General features: G+C 46.9%; 1 protein-coding gene across 1 annotated transcript in view; it reads right to left on the bottom strand.

Annotated features, from left to right (window-relative positions):
* Positions 1–25,007, bottom strand: part of Prkce (protein kinase C epsilon) — a 514,828-nt gene extending 489,821 nt beyond the window's left edge. Inside the window, exon 1 of the mRNA XM_050146031.1 lies at positions 23,711–25,007. Coding sequence (XP_050001988.1) covers positions 23,711–24,058 — 348 coding nt within the window. The 5' untranslated portion in view covers positions 24,059–25,007. The remainder of the gene's footprint in view (positions 1–23,710) is intronic.
* Positions 25,008–25,783: the final 776 nt, after the last annotated feature.

A 25,783-nucleotide genomic window follows, 5' to 3' on the forward strand; every position in this document is an offset into this window, starting at 1 on the left:
GGAACCTTACCGGTAGGCCACGAACCTCATGGTAAAATATAAAATAATAGAAATGGGTTCATTTAAAATATGAGAATTATCCAGAAATATGCTTAAGCTATTGGCCAAACAGTACTGCAATTAATATAGTTTCTGTGCGATTATTTCGAGTCAGGGCAGCTGGGAAATGAGTCTGGGAAGCCCAGAAATGAACAAACAACAGGGAGAGAGAGGGGGACCCGAATTGTCAAGGACATCAAGCAGGCCCTGCTGTGGACTCTCTCCTCCCCTGACTCCAACAGTTGCCTTCTCTTTTCCAGTTAACTTTCCATCAGGAAGCTGGAGTTTTCTTTTTTCTTGGCTTCCAATCGGAACTTTAGGCAGAGCCATAAAATTCCTCAGTCATTCATGGCCTGTTTTTCCTTTATAGTAGAAAAGCACTAATTGCTCAGCCTTAAATGTGATGTAATTAAGAAATACGTCCACAAAGCAGAGCTAGCTGGATGCTGACCCAGCACTCAAAGTTTATGTGAAGACCCTATAGCACTTGAGAGAATGTGGTCCCACAGTCCTGTCACACGTGAGGACCTGGATCAAGAGTCCTCTGAACTATCTTTACCCATCACTGATATGTAATGACACTGCTCTCTGGGAGAAAGAATACGTCCTCCACCCCTCACTTTCTACACACACACACACCTACACACAACTCATAAAAAGCCAGCCTTGGGGGCTGGAAAGACGGCTCAGCAGTTAAAATCGCTGGCTGCTCTTCCAGAGGATCCAGGTTCAATTCCCATCACCCACACAGTGGCTCATAATCAACTGTAACTCCAGTTCCAGGGGATATGACACCTCCATGGGCAAAAGGCATTCATGTGGTGCACAGACAAAACACCCACACACATAAAAAAAATAATTTTTTAAAATGTCAGTGTCAGCCTCAGACAGAACCATGCATCTCACTGTGAATGAGTTTCCTTGCTACAAGGGGGGGGGGGGAGGAGCCCAGAGGAGCCCTAGAAGAGACTGGAAGCTGAAGGACAAAGAACAAAAATCCAAAGTCAGTCTCCAAGGCAGCCCCAAGGACAATGCTCACATTTCTGCAACCAAATACTGAGGCCCACCTTCGCTGTAGAGTTTGAAGGATGCCTGGCCTTGGCCCATGTCATTCTATATGAACAATTTCCAGAAGGGCAGAGCTGGCTTTGCTTTATAAATGTCACTGCCCATTGACACAGCAAGAATGAACTCCAAGAATATCAAAGTCCTGCTTGTCAGGACTCTGTCTACACTATTTTCATATACAAGCAATTATACAATCTAAGCTTCTCTCTTTTCCTTAGGCTCAGGTGCCTGCAATAGCCCATGGGATTCTACTTTTTATTTTCTTTTTGAGACAGGGTCTCACTATGCAACCTTGGCTGGTCTGGAGCTTGTTATGTAGACCAGGATGGTCTTGAACTCACAAAGATCAGCCTGCCTCTGCCTCTTCAGTGCTGCAATTAAATTCGAGCACCACCACACCTCACCAGGACTCTCCTTTAAGAACAAAACAGGCTGGGCAGTCATGGTGCACACCTTTCAACCCAGCACTTGAGAGGCAGAGGCAGGTGGATCTCTGAGTTTGAGGCCAGTTTGGTCTACAGAGTGAGTCCAGGACAACCAGAACTACACAGAAAACCCTGTCTTGAAAAAAGCAAACAAAAACAAACAAACAATAACAAACAAAAGAATAAAACATTAACTTTTATGATAAAAAAGGAAAAAAGAGAAAAAGAAAACCGCTAGCAAACTGTTCAGCGCATTAGCCTCACCCACAGCCCTGGGAAAGATTTGGAAACATTCTCACACCCCGCTAGCTCATCGAGGGAAAGCAGAAATCAAACAGACTGCAAAGTTCTGCAGGGTGCTGAGCTTCACCCAATCCACCACTTAGTTTCCCATCTAGCTTGAGTGTACAATACCCTGAGTGCTAACTGTGTGTGTTCCATTAGCTCCTTTCACTATGTGGGACACAATCTCTGCTCCAGTGGAACTACTGCAACCTTGACAAAGGAAATCAATCCAAGACCAGGCATAGGGGCATATGCCTTTAATTTAACGAGGGAAATGGGTTTCTTTGAGTTCAAGGTCAGACTATCTACAAAGTGAGTTCCAGGACAGTCAAAGACCCTGTCTCAAAGAACCAACCAACAACAACAACAAAAAGCAATCAAGCCATTCCAATGCGCTGATAGGCTCCCAAAGGCAATCACATCCTGATCCAGGGTTCTAGAAGCCGTGGGGACCAAAAAGACACACCTAAAGAAGAAAAAAACCTAAAAATTAAAACCAAACCAAACCCAAACTCCTCTCTTTGCTGGTTTTAAGCACGCTCCTCACATACAGAGACCAGTCACTTATAGGAGGCTGGTTTTAAGCACGCTCCTCACATACAGAGACCAGTCACTTATAGGAGGCAAAGTGGTCATTGCAATCAAGAAGACAAGTTTCAAGTTCTGTCAATGCAGAAAGTACTGCACTCACCCCAGACTCAGCCAAGGTTGAGGAACATTCTGGAAGAACAAGCCGAAGTCCTATTAAACTAAACATTTTGGAAAATGTCAGTGGCATTAACTATATAACCAACATACCTGGGTGGATGGAAAGATGAAGGATGGATAGGACGGGTGGTGGGTGGGAGATGGATAAGGACGGGTGGGTAGGTGCCCAATACAGTGGACTATGACATTACAGTCATGCTACTAGGAATCAGGAAACCTCCTCTTTCACATCTTCTATGTCTACTAGATCTTTTTTCTTACTTGGGCCAAATCACTTAACTTCCAAGCTATTTATTTCATTTATAGATGAATAGTTAATGAATATCTGATATTAGAGAGAGTGGTTTTCTCATTCTTTCAGTTGGAAGGAAAGTGATGTATGGCAATGTCTCATACCTGATTGTCCACAAGAGAAAGAAGAGGGAAAACGAAGAAAGAAAAGGGACAGGAAGAAGAAAAGGAGGCATTCTGATCGCTCACTAGCTTGCCTTTTGAATACAGCTCCAATGTGTAACTGAATAATGACAATCCAGGCACAAGAGCTTTAGAGCCGGTCCTGGCTCTTCAGCATGTACAGTGAATAGACCCTACTGACTAAATATCATCATCCTACAACCCAAAATATCATCTGTTCAGTCACCAAGTCATCACATAAATTCCTTGGTCTTGTTCTCAAATGTCAAACTAGGAATGTATATTTACGACTGTGGTAATTCGAGTAAGAATGGCCCATATATTTGAATGCTTAGTCACCAGAGAATGGAACTCTTTGACAGGATTAGAAGGATTAGGAGGTGTGGGCTTGTTGTAGGAAATGTGTCACTGGGAATGAGCTTTAAGGTTTTCAAAAGTTTCAAAAGCCAGGCCGGTGTTTCTGTCTTTCTCTCTCTAGTCTATCAATAAGGATATAGCACTTGGCTACTTCTCCAGGACTATGCCTGTCTGCCGGTTATCATGTTCCCTGCCATGATTTCAATGAACTAAGCCTCTGAAGCTGTAAGACGGCCCCAATTAAATGCTTCTTTTAGAAGAGTTGCTGTGTCCATGGTGTCTCTTCACAGCAGCAGAACAATGACTAAGACAGCTACGATACTAGTTTGAAGGGAAACACAAGAAAAAAATGCATATTCGTGAACGCTGGATAGCCTTATGATGGATGAGGTCAAAACACCACATCCTCAGAAATCTCTGAACACTAACTGGAGGCAAAGTTGTCCTGGGCTGGTTGGGCTGAAGCCAGTGCTGGGGAAACCCACTGTACCACGGGAATGAACTCTCAACTCTCTTACCCTGGATGCCAATGGCTGCACTAGGATTCCGGAGGCACCACTATCTGGTGTTGATTGCCACTTGCAAGAAGTTCAAAAGATGGAGGCTCTTGGAAAACAGAAGGTTTTGGTTCACCGGGGGCATGTCTGCATCCTTAGCTGTTACTGATTCAGTACTGACGAGTAGGCAGGCAAAGCAACATGATGGTACATGCATGCAGATCTAATTGATTCCACCTGATCTTCAGGACCAAGGCCAATGTCAACCCCTCTGGAAAGCCTTTCTGTCTCTCCCTGGACAAGCTTACCATGTCAGCTGTTACAGAACTGTTAGGGCTGCAAAGTGTGAGGTGCTGAGTGCAGGGAACCCCTCTTCGTTGTTTTCTCACCTCCACCATGCTCACCTTAAAGGAGGCTGCGTGAGAATGTCTTCTGGGACACTTTTGTTTTCCTTTCTTTTTCCTAAACTGGAACTTACAACAAGAAAACAGAAGCTAAGGAGATGCCTTGCTGGGTAAAGTACTTATGCAAGTGTAAGGACAAGAGTTCGAATCCCCAGAGTCCATGTGAATGTCAGACAGGTATGGTGGCTGCCTATAATCTCAGCACCTAGGAGGAGAAACAAAGGGTCTCCAGAGCAAGGTGGCTAGCTAGACTAGCTAAGGAGGTGAACTCTAGGTTCCAGTAAGAGACTCTTCTTCAACACAGAAGGTGGGGAAAGACCAAAGAAGACAGCTGGCATTGACCTCTAGTCTCTTCATGCATTCGCACACACAAGTGCATCAACCCTTTCTACACATACACCCCTGCACATGTGAATACATGCACACAAACAAATGCAAATAAACAAAACCCACAGGGTTTAGATATCAACACTTACCTGCATACAAGGCACTGTGATGATGACCACAGCATTCTATTTTCACATTAACATGGCCATTTGAGATGTATTTTAATTAGAGCTGGAATGTCACTAAGTGACAGAGAAGCCTACTTAGCATGTGCAAGAGCCTAAGTTCAATCCCTAGGAGAGAGTGTTAGCCAGGGAATGAGGAAGAGAAGAAAGACGGACTGAATTCGGAAAGGAAAAAATAAAAGATGCTGAGTGCCCTAAAATCCAGGTCCCCATTAAAGAGGCCCGTATCGTGTCAACCTTTCCGTGAAGAAGGCTACTCTGCCAGGAAAGACAAATAGCATCTGGCTATCTTACATGGGATTAGTATAACACACACACATGCGTGCACAAACATACACACACAAATACACTCATGCATGCACACACCCCTGATACAAAAAAAAAAAAAACGGAATTGGTAATGGCTATTACAAGCATCTTAAGTTTTGAAGCTACCACTTGCTAGGATGCTTGCCAAGAGGTACTTCTACTCACATCTTGTTTTCCTTATGTGGACCCCCACAAACCCTTGTGGGGGTCTCCACTGTGCCATCCCTGTAGCAGAACAGAGCAGGACCCAGCCTCCTACTACAGAGTGCAGACCACTGGGAGGAGGCCCCAGCAGGCGCAGGCAGGGCTCAAGGGCACCCATCTGAGCTGGAAATCTCCTTCGTGGGGGCGGGGCCTAACTTGCTCCCTAGGCACAGAGGCTTCCTCAGCTCAAGCCAAGGCTGCAAGTCCCCTCACCAGGGGACAGACACGTGACTCCACACTCCCCACCTCCCACCCTCACTTGTTTCCGAACCTAGTCTTATCTGTCTTCCTCCTCTTTCCCCCTGAAATAGTCGAGCTGTACGGGCGCCTGCACACAGTCATGATAAGCACTGATAAAGACAAACTCTTAAAGAGCCTTGTAGGGATAAGGAAGCTGAAACCGTGTTCTCCCGCAGGGGTGGGGACTGTGCCTTCTACAACACTAGTATCCTAGAAGCAAATTTTAAATCTTCACTCCCAGCAATATTATGCATAATACGTAAGTAGGGCTAAGAACCAAAATGCTGATGAGCCTGGAGGTAACTGAGTTTGGTTCCTACCAACGGACATTCTCCTGCCTCCACGCCGTCACTTATATACGTTAGATGAAGACAAGCCACTTCTCTCCCCAGATTGCAAAGTCTCCCTCATTAGGATTTAGATGTAAGTGGCATTCTTTTTTAAGGGTCTACAACCCTCTGATGTGACCAGACCCAATGTGACTGTCCAACTTCACACTGCAGGAACTCTTAAGCTCAGAGAGGTTAAGTTTCTTCCCGGAGGTCACAGAGCTCATTAGCAGCAGAGTCAGGCTGGTGAAAAATAAACAAGCTAGCTGTGAACGCAGCACTCTGTGAATATATGCTGGCCTATAAACGCTCAAAAGCGGGCAGCAAACACAAACTTGGCAAACCACAGCCATTTCCTATGCAACTCATTAGAATGAGAACTACCATCTGTCTGAGAAGTAGCCCTCAGATGAAAGGCACCCCCTAAACCCACGCGATAGTCAGACACACAGAATGCAGTCAAATGGCCTCCTGAACAACATCCTCAGCCTCAAACCACAGAAGTCACAATTTACATTTCACAATAGGGTTCTAATAACTAACATTTTTGTGTGCTTATCGTGCGACAAGCATTTTCTAAGCACTTTGTATACACTACGCTATTTATTCCAACAACACACTTAGATAGCTATTACAGGCTTTGTGCTAAAGATGAAGAAATGAAAGAGGTTATGCAACTGGTCCACAGGTCACATAGCTGGTTCAGTGGCCACGGAGGAAGGCAGAGATTAAAATCCCTGTCTTTCTAACGTAAACCCCAGCACTATGGTAAGCAAGGTGTTACCTGCTTCAACAGCTAGCACTCCACTGCATCCTTCTCAACTCTTGAGTTTAAAAATATATACACATTAGTAACTGCAGTAGAGGAAACTGTGTGGAGTGGAGTGGCACTCTGTGCCTTCTGCTCAATGTTTTAATAAACTAAATATGGTTTTAAGAAGTAAAGTTAGGGCTGGGGTGTAGCTTGGTGGTCAGACACTTGCCTAGCCTGGTCATACACACGAGACCTTGGGTTCTATCCTCAGCACTGCAAACAGTGCTGTTGCTATAAGAGTTACAACGTTAAAGGTACTAATAGATTCTGAATAAATAGCTGAAACAATTCTTGCCTTTTCAAATTTTAAGGTGTGTGTATGCTCACAAGAATCCAAATGTAATTTTAATACCACATTCTAATTTCTTATGAAAGGAAGGAAAACACCTGAGCACGAATAGCTAAAGAGCATCTATGACTGAAGTAGCTACGTGCAATTTTTACCAAAGCAGTCCGACATCTGTGCAGAAGGCAGTACGTCAAGTGTCAGCACCAAACAGCAGGACCCTTCCTGTCAGGAATCTTCCCTGCCTCTGCTGCGGAACAGGCAGGAAGCGCCCCACCATAAACTGCCAGACACGAAGGCTTCCAAACAGAAGTACAGACAGTGGGAGACACGACCGTGATTCAAAAGAGCTGGAGCTTCCTTGAAAATGGGAGATTGGGGATGGGTGTTCTAGGGATTGGGATGTAGAAAGCAGAGCAAAAGACTAGGTTTCATCCCAGAAGCTCCTGCTGGGAAGTCAAGGGAACCACTGAGCAGAGAAAGGAAGGAAGGTGTATTCCATAAGCCCTGAGGGCTGGCCAGGTGAGGAGAATGGGGGCTGTTATCCAGGCTGGGACAAGGACAACCAGAGTGGGAAGGTCTATGCTACGATGACCCTACATAGATCTCACACAAGTCCCCTGGGTTCCTCAGAAGGAAACTCACAAATATACAGTAGCTAATCTCAAAAGCATCTCCATGGCTTGGTTCCCATTCACCCGAGCTCAAATAAAGGAGTCTTTCTAAGGTACCAAATAGTAGGGTCACCATGACCAGGCACTGCACACCGCTGGACAGCCCTGACTGTCACTGTGGAAGGACAGGTGCAAGGTCCCATGGCAAATGACAGGACAATGCATGAACTGAGCCTCCCCCTTTGTGGTGGTTGATATCCGTTATCAAACTGACAGGACCTAGAGTCACCTAGGACAAGCTCTGGGCATGCCTATGAGGGACTTTCTGAAGACACCCTGATTGTGGAGGCACCATCCTACAGGATGGGGTTCCAGACTAAATAGAAGGACAAAGTGGGGTGAGCACCAGCAGACACCACTCTCTGCTTCCTTACTTCAGACAATGTGACCAGCTGCCTCATTCCCCTGTCACCACGCTTTTGACACCATGGTGGACTGTTCCCTCAAACGATGTGCCAAAATACAGCCTTTCTCCCTAAAGTCTCTGTGGTGGCTAGTGTTCATTGTCAATGTGACGTAATCTAGACTTGCCTGGGAAGAGAGTCTCAACGTAAGATCGTCTATCTAGATCATGCTGGCCTGTGGTCTTGTCTATGGTGATCATCTTAGGTGGCACCATTTCATCAGCTGTGCTGGGACTTGAAGGAAAGCAGAAAGAGAGCTGAGCCCCAGCAACAGAGCATTAATTCAAAGCTCTCTGCTCTTGACTGTGGATACATCATAACCAGCTGCCTCCAACCTTTGACATCCCAGCCACCCCAGGCCCTCATCCTTCCAAGGATGAACTGTAACAACTGTAACCTGAAACTGTGTACCAAACAAGCCCTTTCTCCTTTAAGTAGCTGTTGTCTGATTTTTGACCCAGTAACAGGAAGTGGAGCCAAGACAGTTGCTTCTGTCAGGTAGCTGTCATAACCACAAGGAAAGTAGCCACTGCACACCTGGCCGCAGAAGTGACCGCTGTGATTTTATGGGAGCTGCCGATCAAAAACACCTCTTAATTATAATTACTGCCAGAATTATTTTAACAAAAAGCTAAATGGCCCTGCTTTTTCTTCAGAGGAACAAGATAACAAGCTCATTCCTGCTCGTGCCATGCTTAAATAACTGCCAGAACTGTAGGAAACAGACTCAGGACATAGACTATGTAAAAATAGAAGCCCCCCGGCTACGTTGTATTTCCAGGTAAACACAGAAACTTTTTAATATAAGCACGCCACATTTAATATTTGGGACACAGCTTTGGTTTTAAAAACAAAAGTATTCGTCATTTATCTGAAATTTAAATTAACTGGGCATTGTGTATTTCATCTAAAATCTGGGCTCACGCGAGGGGTGCACCCACACACTGAGACAATGGGGATGTTCTATCGGGAACTCATCAAGGCCAGCTGACCTGGGTCTGAAAAAGCCTGGGTTAAAACCGGTCTCACTGAACATAGCAGACAATGAGGACTACTGAGACCTCAAGAACAATGGCAATGGGTTTTTGATCCTACTGCACGTATTGGCTTTGTGGGAGCCTAGGCAGTTTGGATGCTCACCTTACCCTGGATGGAGGTGGGTGGTCCTTGGACTTCCCACAGGGCAGGGAACCCTGATTGCTCTTTGGGCTGACGAGCAAGGGGGGCTTGATTGGGGGAGGGGGAGGGGAAGAGACAGAAATCTTTAATAAATAAAAAAAGCCCCCCCAAAAAATTTAAAAAAAATAAAATAAAATCTGGGCTCAGGGTGGCTTTAAGAAAAAGATGGGTATTTCACAGGAGCAAAAGGAGAGCCTTCCTACTCCCGCCTTCCTATTTCTGCCCTCCTTCCCCGGCCCTCCTACTTCAACACTCCGATTCTAGCCTTATTTCTCCAGTCTTCTATTCCTGGCCTCCTAGGCCTAAAAAACCCCGAATACTTGGAAGGAAGGAAAAAACTTTACATAGCTGAAAAAGAGAAGACAAACTTTTGTCTAAGAACAATCATTAATGACGGTCAGAAGAACAATTTACCATGTTTATTTCCATTACTTACAAGTAATCATCTAAAATGAAGTCCAAGTTTAAAGATTGAGCATCATAATACATAACTAGAAAGTAAAGGTCTAGTTTTTTAGAGGAGTATGGCCTGGATATTTTTTGTTTTGTTGTTGTTTATTTATTTGTTTGTTCTTATTTTTGCTTCGTTTTGTACTTTAACTATTTAGCTTACCATTAAAGTAATAGGTTTCACCACAATGTGGTGTGTAAAGTCCTGTATATGTGTTGCTTTTATCGGTTAATAAAGAAGCTGTTTTCAGCCAATGGCTTAACAGAATAAAGCCAGGCTGGAAGAGATATATAGAGAGAGAGTAGGCAGAGTCAGAGAGAAGCCATGTAGCCACCAGAGGAGAAATACACGAGCTGCCAGCTGAAACTTTGCCAGTAGGCCACAACCTCGTGGTGATGCAGAGAATAATCGAATGGATTAGTTTAGGATATAAGAGCTAGCTAGCAATACGCTTAAGCTATTGGCCAAGCAGTGTTTTAATTAATATAGTTTCTGAGTGATTATTTCTGGTCTGGGCACCCAGGAACAAATGAGCAGTCTCCGCCAACATTGATGTTTTATTTTATCGCATTTGCTTATTTCTTTATTGAAACAGCTCACACTGTAGCCCAGACTGGCTTGGAACTTGCAGCAACATTCCTACCTCAGCTTCCCAAGTGCTAGGATTAGAAGCATGTACCAACACCCACTGTTTACTCTTTAGGAAGTCCAGCACTGTGGTCAAGAGCAAAGTCTTGCTTTTCAAATGAAGTACCATGTACACTGTCCAGATTTAGGCCTGAATAACAGAACAATCTCTTGCAGTATACTAGAGGCCGGGTTTCTATAAGGATCCCAGAGAAGGAAAATGAAGTCAGATGTTTCAAACCTGAGAACTGAGACAAACATCTAGACTACAACAGAGTCGGGAGTGGGGGGGCTCAAACTCCAATTACCACTCTAGGTAACAGATAAGGCAGGTGATGTTCAGGTCAGAATGTAACACTGCGAGAGAAATGCTAGGCATGTTCTGTCTTCACTCTGCTCTAGCTCAGCAGCTAACAAAAAGGGGTCAATGTAGAATTCAGGTTCTGCACACTTAAAACTTAGCAAACCCAGATCCTATCACCAAGTCATTGCAGAGAGACTGGAAAAGGTTTTGTAGGCAACTCAAATGGTTACTGCTAACAAAACCTTCAAACAGGACCAACCACCAAAAAATATCAATGATACTTATAATCATAATTAGTTACTATTTACTGGGAATTTGCTATAAGTCAGGCATTGTTATAGTTCTGCCTAATAGTATAGTAGCTCTCTCAGGCAGCTGTGATTCCCAGATCACAGATGCAGAGAAGGGCATTACTAATTGTGCTAGTTTGAATGTAATTGGCCCCCATAAGCTCAAAGGGAATGGCACTATTAGGAAGTATGGCCTTGTTGGAGGAAGTGTGTCACTGTGGGGGCGGGCTTTAAGGTCTCATATATGCTCAAGCCAAGCCCAGTGTTTTAGTTCACTTCCCATTGCCTGTGGCATCAAGATGTAACTCCTTCACTCTGAGCTCCTCCAGCACCATGTCTGCCTGCGTGCCACCATGTTCTGCCCCTTGTGGTATTGGACAAAACCTCTGAAAGTGTAAGCCACTCCATTAAATGTGTTTTCTTTGTAAGCATTTTCATAGTCATGGTGTCCCTGCACAGCAACAAAAACCTTAAGACACTAGCCCATATAATTTGCTTAGTATCATTCAGTCAAACTTTATACTAAAATTCAAATCCAGAACCAGTGTTGTTCTAGAATGCAGGAGGCCCCAGAACCCTTATTTGAAGACTGTGTTAGCAGTAATCATTTGAGTTATCTGCAAAAACATTTTCTTGTCTCTATATCTCTGAAATGAAATGGTGATAGGAACTGGGTTTACTGAGTTCCAAGTGTGCACAGATCCAGGGCTGGCTGACACCAAAGCCCATATTCCATTCTTTAGATTCATGCGCTTTCCCTTGCCAACCTTTAGTTTCATGAAGGATGTATAACTGATAAAAAAAAAAAAGTTCTCCATCCCTATCAGGTTATCAATAAGTAAAAAAAGAAGAAGAAGAAGAAAGAAAAATATTAGCTGGAGTATAACATGGGGGACTGAGGTTCTCCCTCACACTAAATTTCTTAATAACTAAGAGTTTGCTGTATAGTGAGTGCCTTGATTCAACCTCTTGCCCTAGAAAAGTTCCAAGAACACAGACGGTACACAGTATGTACTTGTTGGATAAATGTCTGGATAGACGGATAGATGGAAGGATGAATACTCACTCTGTCTACTATTTCAACTTGGATTTTGTCCATGTATGTGTGCTTCTATGTTTTACTAACTGATTGTGTTTTTTTTTCCTGTGGTTGCAATCTTACTTTAATCCCAACCATCCACACCCTTGCTCCAAATGTTAAGACCTACTTGTCTTCTGGCCCCACTTCCCTGTTTGTCTCAATCCATTTTCTTCAAGGCCTGGTTTAAACTCTTTCTGAAGCCTCTGCCAATCAGCAGAACTCATACCATGTCCTTCTCTTTGGGCCTCCACCATTGTTCAAGCTCACTATTTCCCAAGATCCACTAGAATATGGTTCAATTTTTCTTTTTTTTTTTTATTTAACTACGAATATATATATTCCACAAAGCACTAGTCCTGGATGTCTCACAAATACTAGCTATTTATGATAAAACACATCTGAGACAGGTCTGGCTGTGCAGAAGTAAACAACTGTCATTGCTTTGGGTCATCATCTGTATGTATGCATGTGTGAATGTGTGTCCAGGCACGTAATCACATGTACACACAAATACATGTTACATGTCTGCATAGGTCAGAGGTTGATGCCAAGTGTCTTCCTCAATTGCTCTTCACCTTATTATTCAAGACCCAGTCTTTCACTGAACCTGGAACTGACTGGCCGGCCGTCAGATCCTAGAGACTTCCTGTGTCTCCCTCTCCAGCACTGGGGCCACAGACAATCACTGCCAAGCCCAGGGTTTTACATTGGTGCTAGTGGAGCCAATCAGATTCTAACTCTTTCACAGCAAGTACTTCAGTGAGCTATCTCAGGAACATACTATACCCTGCCCCCGTCCTGCTGTGGCTCAAATGTCTCTGATACACCAAGGTGCATCTGACTTTGTAACATGTCCCAGCCTCTTTGATAACTGAGACCTGAAAACACCACAAGCCTCCCACCCCTTCCAAGACAATTTGACAAACACTGGTTGATGCCGTGTTCCATCTCTAATGGCTGACGGAGGAGTCTCTCAGTTGCCTAAAATGGTTGAAATAACCATCGATGTGAAAGGCAAAGGCAGAGAGTCATCAGTCTTCCATCCTGGAAATTTTGCTTGCTTGCTAGTTTGTTTTTAGAAGAACCTGGATGGTTCTATGGCTCAATAATACACAAAGAGAGATCGTTTTAAATCTAAATTTACTCTTTGCGGTCCTTGGACTCTAGGTAAAGAAACAAGCTATGAAAGTAGCTTTATGGTCTTCCAACCATGGGGAAAGACAGAGCAGGGGGCGGGGGGGGGAACAAAACCGGGCAGTTTTCCAGAGTAATAAGCAAGGCAATTTGAATAAAAGAGACATAATATGATAGCGAGGTAGACTGAGCACAGTAAAAGACCAAAACGCAGGGTTTGAGAAGTCAGTTAGGACTGTTGCCGGCAGGGGCCCAAAAAGCATCTGGCCAAGCTAACTCCTGACTTCACACGTGTGCAGTACACGCTTCACATGTAAGCACAGTGCCACTGACTGACCAGCGTCAGCGGAGTCAATAAGTTCCCCGAGGAAAGAAACTATCAGTCCACCAGGACCTGCAGAGGTAGATCTAGGTGTCGCCACACTCTCCAAGATTGCACTAAGCGCTTCCTCTCAGCTGTGAATTTACACACCAGGGCTTTTCTGATACTCCTTGATAAACACGGCCAATAGGCTCTCTGCTCACGTGACAAGGTGCCCAGCACAGGAGGTATTCAATAAACATCCGCTGGTGGATGAAAGGAAGGCCAGACTCTGCTTTTACTGCTCAGCAGCTTCTGTCTGGCCCACCGTCTTAGTTAGGGTTTCTATTGCTGTGAAGACACCGGGAGCACAGCAACTCCTATAAGGAAAACATTGAATTGCGGTGACAACTTACAGTTCAGAGGCTCAGTCCATTCTCATCACAGTGGGACATAGTGGCATGCAGGCAGACATGGTGCTGGAGAGGTAGCTGAACAGGAAGTGAACTCTGACAATGGAGGATATCTTGAGCATATATAACCCTCAAAGCCCGTCTCTACAGTGACACGCTTCCTCCAACAAGACCGCACCCATTCCAACAAGGCCACACCTCCTAAAAGCGCCACTCCCTTTGAGGGGGTTACACCTACCATCTTCCTTTTCTGCTCAGATTCTGAGTTTCTAGGAGCACATCATGAGTCCGCTGGATTGGAGAATGTGTATACGGGCACTCCTACGAGACCGGCCTGGAAGAGCGGGCCTCTCCAGAGTCCGTTGACTAACTGGTGAGTGGGCTTCCCAGACTTCCTGAACAGCTCACACTCTGGAGAGCCATCAGATGGGTGAGAAAAGACACTTCCCATTCACAAGATGCTACCATCTGCCTGGTACTAGGAGATGCTATGCTCTGAGAAACAACCAACGGCTCTATTCAAGGTGCATACCCGTCCCCAGTAATGAATTCTAGATTCACCCACCATGGTTTTTGTTCCAAACCCTTCTTGAATTGATTACATTTCTGACCTTAAATACTTCCTGGGTGGCAAACTCAGTGAATGTTCGCCTATGCTACTAAATAAAAGAGCCTCCCCCTTGCCCCCACCTCCCAAATGTGCTGGCTAGGGTTACAGGCACACAGCAACACAGTTGGCTTAAAGGCGAACTCCTTAACACTTCAAGGAGAGAGAGATAGGATGGGAAGAAGACAGATGAGGTAAGAGGCACCGGAGTTTGGTAGCAGGCTTGAGTTTCTCCTCTGGGCCTGCCAGAGGAGTCCAAAGCCATTCCCTCTGGAGATTCTATTTTGTTTGGATGTGGGTGAGTTACACTGGCATGGTACATTCCTGCCCTTATGATTCTCTCGGCCCAGCAAAGGCTTCTGAACACTTCACATGCTTTCTGACAGAAAACTAAATTTCAATCAGGTATAGCCCTGCTGATTAGCGTTATAATCGACTGTAACTACTTAACAAGCCCATATACACCCAGAGGAACTTGGAGAGAAATGTGTTTTGCCAAGTGAAGCTTTTATTTATGTAAAACAGTGCAGGCCTGTTCTGGAGTTCGTTTAGCCTGTGTGAAGCCACTGGAAGTTGTGCAGGTACATGCATCAGTGAGCCCCGTGAGTTCAGGGGCTGCTGTCTCAAATTTCATGTCTTGTCACTGCCAACTGCAAAGATTTTTTTTTTGGTAGATAACACCCCAGTTAAGAATTTAAAGCTAATAAACCCTGCAAATAAGGAGAAGTGTTCTTTCTCTGTTTCCTCTGACCACAGCATCTTCTACAGGCTCTGGGTACCCAGATGGTACACAGCTCCCCCTTTTAGAAACTTTAGGCTTGGTTAAAAAGGAAAGTCTTTGGTGTAGTGCAAACTGACCTGTGGAAATCAGAGCGCATTCTCCTGTCGGAATGCCTTCCAAGACTTCCCTAAAATTCCTCCTCCTCTCTTTGAACTGTACAAAGCGAGTGCTTGAATCAACCGAGAAGTTAGTCTATCTCTCCACCTCACCAGAGACCCTTCCTGTGGCAGTGGATGGAGATCAGTGCAGACAGAGGACCACACCAGCCCTACATGCAGACAATGGGAGGCCATAGAGAGCTCAGCTCTCAGGGAGCTGGCGGCATCACATCCTTTCCCTGCCAGGCTCGAGGCTCACTGTAGAAGAGAGGCGTCAAACAAAGTAGGTGCCTACAATGGAACCATGGCTATGACCACATTACAGGACCTTTACACCATCAAACCAGACCAAAGTCTAGCATGGATGGAGGTGGGGACTGATGAGGTCCCATCCCTCGCTGAGGTCACTGATGGCTGCTGGAGAGGGATGCAGGTGATGAGAGGTTGTCTATACTCTACTAGATGGGTTCTAGACCCAGGCACATACAGGGAGCACCAAGTGGACTCAGAGAGTTTAGAAACAGAATACATGAAATTGGGAGAGAATATGTGGTGGGGTGAGTAGGAGAATCATTGGAAGAGAGGGAATTGGAGATGAATTTCATTAAAAAAAATATATTACATGCATGTACAAAATTCTCAAACAATAAAAAATGCTATGAAAAAGAAATACCATCTAATGCTTGCCATTTCAGTCTTCCCAAACACACGTCAAGCTCTCCTGCTCCCCAGAGGCAGGAACTGTGGCACACACACCTCGGTGTGACCAACAAACACCCCAGTGTCTGCCACGGTGCTGCACCATGACAAGGACTGAGAGAATACACATCTCTCTGTTAGCATGCACCAATACCTAGGTTCTGGCTGGGGTGCTGAGAAGACAGAAAGAAATAAAAACTTCTGTTTCTAGAGAACCTCTGTCTTAATGTTAGACAAGAAATGAATACAAAAAATATGAAGTGTAGGAGAAAGATGAGGGAAAAAGAAGCCATGTAAAGGAATGTATAAAATGGCGTATAAACTGGAAATGCAGAGAAAAATACAATCCAAGTACAATGCCATATACATAAAAAATGCTATGATGAAACTCATTATTTTGTGTGCTACCTTAAAAATTAATAAGCCCTTAAAATTAAAGAAGTAAAATGTCTGGGAAAGCCAGATATGGTGACTGTAATCTCAGTACTTGGGAGGTTGAAGCCAAAGAACTGAGGGCTATGATTAGCCCAAGCTACATAGTAAAGCTCCGTCTCAAAACAATAATCAAATAATAAGACAAAATCATAAATCCTGAAAAAGAGTGACATTTTGGATAGGAGTACTACAAAAGGCTTTCCTGGTAATGTTACATTTGAATAAATGTTGGAACCAGGAAGCTCACTACAGAAGAAACATTCTAGAAAAATGGGAGAGAAATGAAGGAAGATTGGGGCAGGTACATGGTGTGTCGAAGGTGACCCCGGGCCCTTATGACTAGAGACTCACAAACAAGGTGAAGCTGAACAGCAGTAGGCAACAAGCCAGGGAGGCCCAGAAGGCTCGTCTGGATTGTCTTACAGGAAGGAATTGCGTTTTGTCCCCCCCGAGGGATTTTTTGACAAAGTTCAGGCAAGGGGGAACCAATTAGGGGACGGTTGAGATAATCCAGACGCAAGGTAAGTGACGTGGCCCAGGAGAGGCATGGAAGATGATAACCCTTGGGAATCGATCCTTACAGCAGACATGGCAGATGCTGCTGCTATGGACTAGATATGGGGTGGAGGCGAAAATGAGGGACGTCAAGGACAATTAAGAAGGGGAGAACTAGGCATACAATACCATACAAATTGATTTTTAGCTGCACCACACACAATCAAATGGCGCTGAAACTAAGAAAAGCCTACACATAAACTCTGAGGTTGCAAGTTCGGTACGGTCTGGAGACAGGAATCTAAAGTTAACAGGATTGAAAATGTATTTAGATCCTCAAACTAAATAAGGCTGGTACAGTCAAACCAAACACTAGCTCCAAATTGCTCCTATTTCTGATCACTAATCATCTTCTATAAATAATGTCTCCAATAGCAATAATTCCTAGGTCCGCCAAAGCAATCTGATCAAAAGTGATGAAATTGCTTTTAAGAGCTGAAGAGCTATTGTCCATGGATAGCTGCTGAGGGAGTGAGAATCAGTGTTTAAGGGTATGGCCACTGGCTGGTCCACCACGCTCCAGTGGACGCCACACGCCTAGGAGAAGGTGGGCAGCACAGACTGTAGTGGATGAGCTTGGAGAAATGAGGACACCAAGTTGGGTGGGTAAGGAAGAGGGGTGGAGCTGGGGGCGGAGTTTGGGGAGATGAGTATAATCAAAATACAACGGACGCACAATTCTCAAAGGATCAATAAAAGATAAATTGTTAAGTATAAGTAAATTAAATTTACTTTTAGACGATCTAAGACTTTTTATAAAAACACATTCACAGAGCAAGGAGAAAAATGTCTTTCAGTGGGCCATATGTTCATCTTAAGATGTTCATCTAAATCTAGGACTACCAACCCATCAGTCTTCAGATATTAACACAATCTGCTGAAATGCTATGTGGCCAGATCTTTCCCTGTGAGCTTCATAGGACTTCCTTACTTCATCCACACAACAACCTAAGAGGTTAAGAATTCTCATTGTTCCATTTTACTAACCAAGAAACAGGCATCTGGGGCTTAAGTCGCATGTCCAAGGTTGTAACCGGTGATTGTCTGGGAACTACAGTGAGAACTCAATGATTCTAAAGGCAGGTGACCACTGGGGAGCAAGAGAGCCCCAATTATCCATTACACTGGCTGGGTATTGAGGGAGTGGGGGAGAGGAGGGGGAGGGAAAGAAAGGGAGGGAGCGAGGGAGGGAGGGAAGGAGGGAGGGAGGGATCACAGAGTATGCTTGACTGTTCTAAAGCAGGAGTATGGATATGCTAGGCCTAGACCAAGAACTAATAGTTATCCAACACCCTACATGCCAAGGGAAGCAATACTGAATTAGATGACAAGTATCATAGCAATAGAAAAGCCGTCTACAAAGGGATCTTGGCTGGACAATTGTCATCCTAACCAATCCCCCTTTATAGATCCTATCCACTGAAAAATTTTCAGAAATTCCCTAAGAGGATAGAGACATGTCCTTGTGCAATGTACAAGGACCCAATCAGGAGGAGGTCTGTTTAACAGGGCCATGTCCCCAGGACCCATGGGGCTCTTAGAACCAATAGTGAGGGGCTGGACCCTGGCAGTGGTACTGTAATGATCTCCCTCAAGTGATTCTTGTTGACCAAGGCAGAGCCAGTCCACTAGCCTACCCTTTCCAGTGCTGGGGTATTCAGCTGGGCAATTAAGAAACATTCTTTGAGGAGATACTAAGGGCCAGGCATTGGTCCAAGCACACTGCGAATATAAACTCAGTTCCCCTACAGCCATCATTTCAGGCAGATGATTTTTTTACCATCATCCATTGTTTACACAGGAAGAAACCAAATTTCAGAAGGGTTAAATGGCTCAGTAAAGGTCACAGAAGACTTAGGTCATGGGGAAGGGTGGCCTTAAAACCCAAGCAGTCTAGACCCAGCATGGACCTTTAGCAGCTGTCACAGTGAGCTTCAGTTGTCACTTTGGCACACCTGAGAAGAAGGAACTCTTCTCTATCAGACTGGCCTGTGGCATGTCTGTGGTGCACCCTCATGACTGCTCCCAAGAGGACCCAGTCCACCACGGGCGGTGCTACTCCCGGGCAGACAAAGTTAGCTGGGTATGAGCCGGAGGAAGCAAGCCAGTGATCAGTGATCCTCCTTGTCCCTGCCTCGGTTCCTACCTGGGGCTCCTACCTTGGCTACCCTCACTGACAGACTACGAAATAAAATAAACTCTTTCCCCTCCAAGCTAGTTTTGGTCAGAGTCCTTTATCCTGGCCACCGAAAGCAAACTGGGACAGATACTCTGGAGAACTCCTTTTTTCTCAGAGGACGGGGATCTTCAGACACAGCCACTACATTCCCAATGCATCTGTGCCCGGCATGGTGGTGCACACCTTTAACACCCTCAGTCAGGAGGCTGAGGCAGGCAGGAAGACCTCTGAGTTAGAGGCCAGCCTGGTCAACAGAGTGAGTTCTAGGACAGGCAGGGCTACATAGAGAAACCCCATTTCTAAAAATCAATAAATACATCATAAATAAATAAATGGATCCATGACAAGATAAATCAAGGGACTGGCACACACCGAAGATGGCTGCCAACATAGTACTGGTCAAAGAGTGAGCTGAGCTCACTTTGTACATTACTGAAGCAGTAAGTGAGGAAACCCAGACAGCGAAGCGGCCAGCAGCTGTCCCCTACAGGTTGCACTCAAAACCTTCTCCCTAGCTTGTGTCTCCTAAGCAAAAAATACCACATTTAGCCCTCACTCAATCTCTGCCTCATCGAGTATGAATCCTAATGTGTATAGTTGACACAATTATTCTTACAAGTCTTGTTTTAAGAAATATGGGGCTAGGAGATGGCTTAGCCATTTCTGGGCTTGTTGCACAACCCCAAGGACCCAAACAAAAGCCAGGTGCTGCCTCAGCGGCCTGTAACCCCAAGCACCTTGCCTAGAAAGCAGCATAGGCAGATCCCAGTGACCGGCTAACCAGACCAGAGGAAACAAACTTCCTCCTTAGTGAGGAGACTCTGTCTCAAAAAATAAAGTAGAGAGCTAAAGAGGGGGCTCGGCTGGTAAAGAGGCCGGCTGCGGAACCCACTGGGCGGAAGGAGAAAAGTAACTCCTGTGGGTTGTCCTCTGACCTCCATACATACATCCATAAGCACACACACATGCATGTGTGCAAGCACACACACACACACACGTGTATGAGTACACATAAGTGTGCATGCTAACTTAAATAAAAATAAATAAATAAAGGAACAATGTGGCCATCAGTAAAGAATGACGCTCTGATCATCAGCTCTGGCCACCACAGATTCTGGAGGACTTTCTCTGCCCACAGTTCCTATGCTCGCTGTACTTCTCAAAGCAAGCAACTCAAAGGACAGACCACTAAATGTGCAGGTTCTTCACGGTTATCTCAAAGCACAGAAGCAGTGGCTCTAAGGAGGCCGGGCAGCGAAGCTCCCTCCCTAGTACCTTTCCCTAGTGACTGCTATGCACATCCAGGACAGCAGCATCTCATCTAGTTCGTCAAAACCTTAGCTCAGATCCGGCCTTCTCTTAGCCTCGGGCTCTGTCTACCGCAGCTCCTCTGTCGTCACAGGCTGCAGGGTCTGTCTTCTTCACAGGTAGATAGTTCCCACAGCCTGGGCTCTTCACATTCTCCCCCTCGGTCCTCAACACTCAACATTTTCTTCTGCTCTAGAATGTCAGTGTTCAGCCCCACATCCCCAGCGATGTTAAAAGTCACTGACTGGGATGAGCTTCCTTTCTTTGCATTTTACATCCATATTTATTTGAATGTGAGCAAAAACAAGCCAAAAACAACCAAATCCAAACCTGTGGCTCTATAAGGCAAAGTGGGGCTTGAGGAAAGAGTAGTACAAAGTGAAAGAACCAGTTTGGTTTTTTGCTTGTGTGTTTGCTTGCTTTTTTAAAAAAAAAATATATATATATATTAAATTATAGTTCAGGTGGCAGTGAAACAAGAAGCTGGGTAAACCTGGCTCTGCCGCGTCCTCAGCTCAGCCGTGCTTATCCATTCGGCAGCCTGAACACAGGCTCTCTCCACGCCTTTCCGCCGGCGGGGTCCAAGCTTGGCACGCTGTGTCCTCTCCAGGTGTGTCTTTGAACATGACCTAAACTTTGACACTCACTGTGCGTGCGTACCCTCCTTCCAGGAGCCTTCCTGAATTCCCCCAGCCCTCCTCACACACTCTGGTTTTGAACTTCCAACCTACTGTAGTGCCTGCCACTCCTTTGGAACTGAATGACCACTTCAGTATCTATATGCATCTGCCCTGTGTCCTTTCCCTAGAGAAATGCAAGTCCCTGGAGAGTAACCTGTGGCCTCTTATTTTATCCTGGGGCGAGTTAAAATGGTAAGATTTCCTAGTAGAATTTGATCACATAGGGAACTCAGGGGGCAGGCGAGTGCAGAGCCGGCTGAAGTACCCCACAGTAAAGAGAGGAGCACATGGATCACTTCAGGCCGGCTTCAGAGCCACACCTACAAACGGGCATGTCTCTCCATTTCTTCCCAGAACGGTACTCAAGGTCTAAGCCCCAGGACAGTCTACCTACAGCTGTGATGATGTGGGTGTACTTGGGTGACAGACATGGGGAAGGTGGTCCCTTTGCAACTTGACTGTTTCCAGGCTGCTGGGCACTGTTGCTGGGGTCCCCGTATTCACTTCAGAGAGCAGCCTCCAGCATCTCCCGGTCCCAACCAGCTCACCACTCGATTCATTCTTTGGACTGCTCTCGGTCTTGTTTTTAATCTGTCCAATGCCTGTCATATCCAATTCACACTTGCTACAAGGCAGAAGAGATAATGATTTTGAAAGCACTTTACGTTATCGCACACAATAAAAATGTCAGGGCCACAGCATCTGAATCTGCAGGGCTAATAAATAACCTCAGAAGCCAGACAGGCTGTTCCCCACTGGGCAAACAGTGAGCAATAGGAGGTGAGGGCTCAACCTCCAACCCACCTGTGCTTGCCGTGCGACCTTGGGTACCCACTTAGCTTCTCTGGAACTCAATGTCCTTGTCTGGAAATTTTGCCTGTGCACTAGAAGATCTAGTCTAGAGCCAAAACCAGCATAAATGTAAGAGCCTTGGAGAATGGCTATAAAGCAACAAGCTCTGACTGCACACTTCCCTAGAAGAGCCGAGGAGAGAAAGCACTATCCTGTTCCGCCCTGCGTTTGGAGCAGACCTCAGTTCAGTGTTAGCAGAGACACTCTGCTGCATCCTTCCAACTGGAGCGTGCATGTGGAGAACACAGACCTGCTGTTCATCTTCACTGATCTCTGCCCCCTGGTTATCCCCTCTTAGCACCTCCTGCAAAGCACCCCACCTTCCTGCTACTCTAGTCAAAGTTTTCTTCTCCCTTTTATGCAAAACCACAGATGTTTAACACTGAAGTCTGTTTCTGAAGTTAGTGATCCCTCCAAGGCCCTTTGGGTAGCACCATGGATAACAGCAGACTGACAGCAAGGTAGAGGAAAGGAAAGTGGAGTTCAGGATCCTGTGGTTTGCCCTGCTGCCTAAAGTGGAAATCACAGATCTCCCAGAGCTCAGCTCTTGTGGCTTACTAAGGTTGTCCTGAAAGCCCTGTTAGTAACCATGGTTCCCGGAAGGTACTATCACAGGCAGGAGCAGAAAAAGAGCAGATTCTCCCCCTCCCATTTCCCCCTAAAACTCCACGTCCATGAAAAATATGTTTAAAATATGAGGTAAAATGATATGCCAAGGACACGCGCACCCTCTGACCCCTAAAATATTCATGAAGTTATCTGTGTTTTCAGCAGAAAGCGGGTCTTCTGCAACTTCTTCATGAGGCAGCACAGACAGCTCCCTGTGCAAACCAAAGAATCCTGAAAATACATTCATCCATAGCAACACTTGCTCCAGATAGAAGCATGTAGCCAACCTGAAGACAGAGCTATTCGTTTCCTAATTTAACACTGTTCCTCTGAGAAGAGAGGGGGTGGGAGAGGCTGGTTTCTCTAACTGCCCAAGTGCCAAGGTTGAATGCATCTGGTTTAAGGTATATTGGCAAGGCCTTTTTTTCCCCAAATCCCTAATATTTGACAGTGTAATCAATTAACAATTAACTAAATTTCAAAAATAGTGTTTGATCCTACAGCGTCTTGGCAATCAAAGCATGGAAGCATATCACGTTAAGATTCTAAGTCCCGACTTCTATAACCACAGAGTCCTTTCTAAAATACAGCATTCTAAAAAGATGGGCAAAGCAAGCTGGCCTGGTGTTTCTGGGACTGACACCGTCTTGCTGTATGTCAGCAGATGAGTTAACCAATGATTTAGGAACAAGAAGGCTTCCTATCAGAGGGATCTTTAAAACGACTCACTGGGCTACCCAGGGCAACGCCAGGCTGCACAAGAACCTCCAGTCTGAGCTACACGTGTTTCTCCAAGGACAGAGAGCCCCCCCCACACACACACACAGTCACTCAGCCAGCCCACCGTGCACTTGCAGAAGGTCCCCTCTGCCAAGCTATGCACCTGCATTCCTGGGCTCTCCGAACTCGCAAGCCCCCTGTACTGCCCATTTTCGGGAGGGCACAAAGGAGACCGGAGATAGTGCCCACCTGGCAAATCTCATCTCTCTTATCCTAATGTGTATGTCTCTCCAGCTACGAAATGAAACGTGCATCTTCAAGGAAATTGAGACATGTATGCACACACAAACACACATCCTTGAGCCTCGCGACCAATCCCGAGGCAGCAGGTCTTTCCCTGGGACCCCGGGCTCCTGGACGTGGAGGGGCTGGACTCACCCAGTCCTCGAAGTGACGGCTCCCATTTTGCAGCAGCTCCTCGAACTGGATGGTGCAGTTGGCCACGAAGTCGTCGTAGCCTATAGGAGCATCATGAAAGACAGCCAGCTCGATCTTGCGCCCATTGCACACATCAGTGACGAACTCATCGTGCCAGGCCGGGCTGTTGGTCTTCTGCTTGGTGGCTGTTTGGCCGATGCGCGAATCGTCCACGTTGAGAGCAATGTAGGGGTCCAGAAGGAAAGTCTGTGGCCGGGGTCCCACCGCATGGCGTAGCGACCAGGCTGTGGGCTTCAAGCTCACGGCCTCGCAGATTTTGATCTTAAGAAGGCCATTGAACACTACCATGGTCGGGGCGGGGAACTAGAGCCGGGGTCACTCCGTCCGCCCCGAGGGCAGGAATGAAGAGCAGGCAGCAGGCACGCTGGGAGCCTGGGGGACTCCTGGGTCCCCTCTCGCCCCACCCCACTCTCGCTACACCTTGTGGCGCTGCGCCCTGGCGCCGGCGATTCTCAGCGAGTGCATGTATTTCCTCGCCGGATTCCTAACGGAAAACAGGGAGGGGGGAGAGTTGGAGACGTCCGTTTTTGGAGCAAGTCTCTCCCCCCCCAACCACTGGCGACACCTCCACGGGAGGAGACAAGCTGTCGCCTCCGCTGCAAGCCGCGGGGGCTGACTCGCTGCCTCTCTGATTCTCCGGGTCCGTGTGCGGAGAAGCAGGCGCCGCTGCCGGCGCTCACCTACCTTTCCGAAACATAATCCCCCGGCAATTTCGAGTCCCGGAGGGGGGGGGGGCGACGGGACGGGGCGGGGACGAGAACCGGGGGCGCAGATTTCAACCCGGATCCTCTTCGCCCACCCAGCGCCTGCCTCGGACGGCGCGGGGTGGAGGGTGAACTGAGGGATGTTCTGTCTATCCGGAGGGATGCATGTCGAGAGGAAATGGTCCTCCCCGGAGCCAAATTTTTTAAAAATCCACAAGCCTCACAGCCAGCCCGGCCGCCGCCTCTGGGGCCAAGCAGTGGAGTGCCGCAGCTGGCGATCGCGAGGTGCCCGGTTCCCGGGATCTCACATCCGCGCGAGCACGGGAGGTAGAGGTGGCCGCCACTCGGGCTCTGGGCGCAGGCCGGCACCCGGCGGTGCGCAGCGCGGCGGCGGGGCAGGGACTGCGACTCGGCGCGGCCCCTCCTCCCGGCCGCCGGCGCCCGCCCGCCCGCCTCGCTCTCCGCGTCCGCGCTCTCGGCACGGCCGGCTCGCCGCCGGCCAGAGCGCTCAGCCCGCGATCTCCTTCCCTCGATCACCGTGCGAGCGATTCTCCCTCCCTCTAATGCAGGAAATGCGCAAAAGACGTCAGTGTATGTGTGTGTGTGTCTGTGTGTGTGTCTGTGTGTGTGTGCACGCGCGCGCGCGCGCGCGACAGTGTTTGGGGAAATAGAAAGTTTTGCCGGTTGGGGGAGCAATACGGGAAAAGTGAGCTGAGCAGAAAACAGCAGCGAGCCGGTCAGCCCGGTCCGGTGGCGGCGACGTGCGAGGAAGCTGAGGGAGGACTCGCGAGGGACCCGGGAGGGTGGCGGCTCTGGGATGCGGGGGCGAGTGTCGCAGGCCGAATTTGTGCGCCTCTGGTCCGCACCGGGAGAGCCGGGTCTGCACTCAGAGAGCCCGGGGCGGGAGGGTGTGAGGGGGAACGACAGGCATTTCTCGCATTCTCTGCAGCCAACACTACTTTTTAGAACTGGGGTTGGGGAAATGGAGGGGGTCGCAATGTTCCAGAAGACTCAGCAATTTTCCCTACTCTGCCTAGAGTGCGGCGGTCTCCAGCCGCCCGCGGGAGAGCTGGCCTGTCTGTCACTCCGTCCCGGGATTCTCCACTGTGCTGCGATGGGGGAGGGGTACCCGGACTCTTTTGCTGGGTGTGAGTTTTAAAACCTAATTTTCCTCTTCCTTTTCCTTGGGGAGGCTGTCCCCTCTAGGGATCTGTCCCGGACTTGCTCCGGTTGCAAGAACTTATTGACAAGTAGAAGCCTGGTAGAATCCCGGCCCGGTTCGGTTCGAGAGTCTTTATTTCTCAAAGTG

The sequence above is a fragment of the Alexandromys fortis genome, unplaced genomic scaffold, assembly GCF_014885135.2.
Source record: "Alexandromys fortis isolate MF-2015 unplaced genomic scaffold, M_Fortis_MF-2015_v1.1 scaffold_42, whole genome shotgun sequence".
Classification (NCBI taxonomy): Eukaryota; Metazoa; Chordata; class Mammalia; order Rodentia; family Cricetidae; genus Alexandromys; species Alexandromys fortis.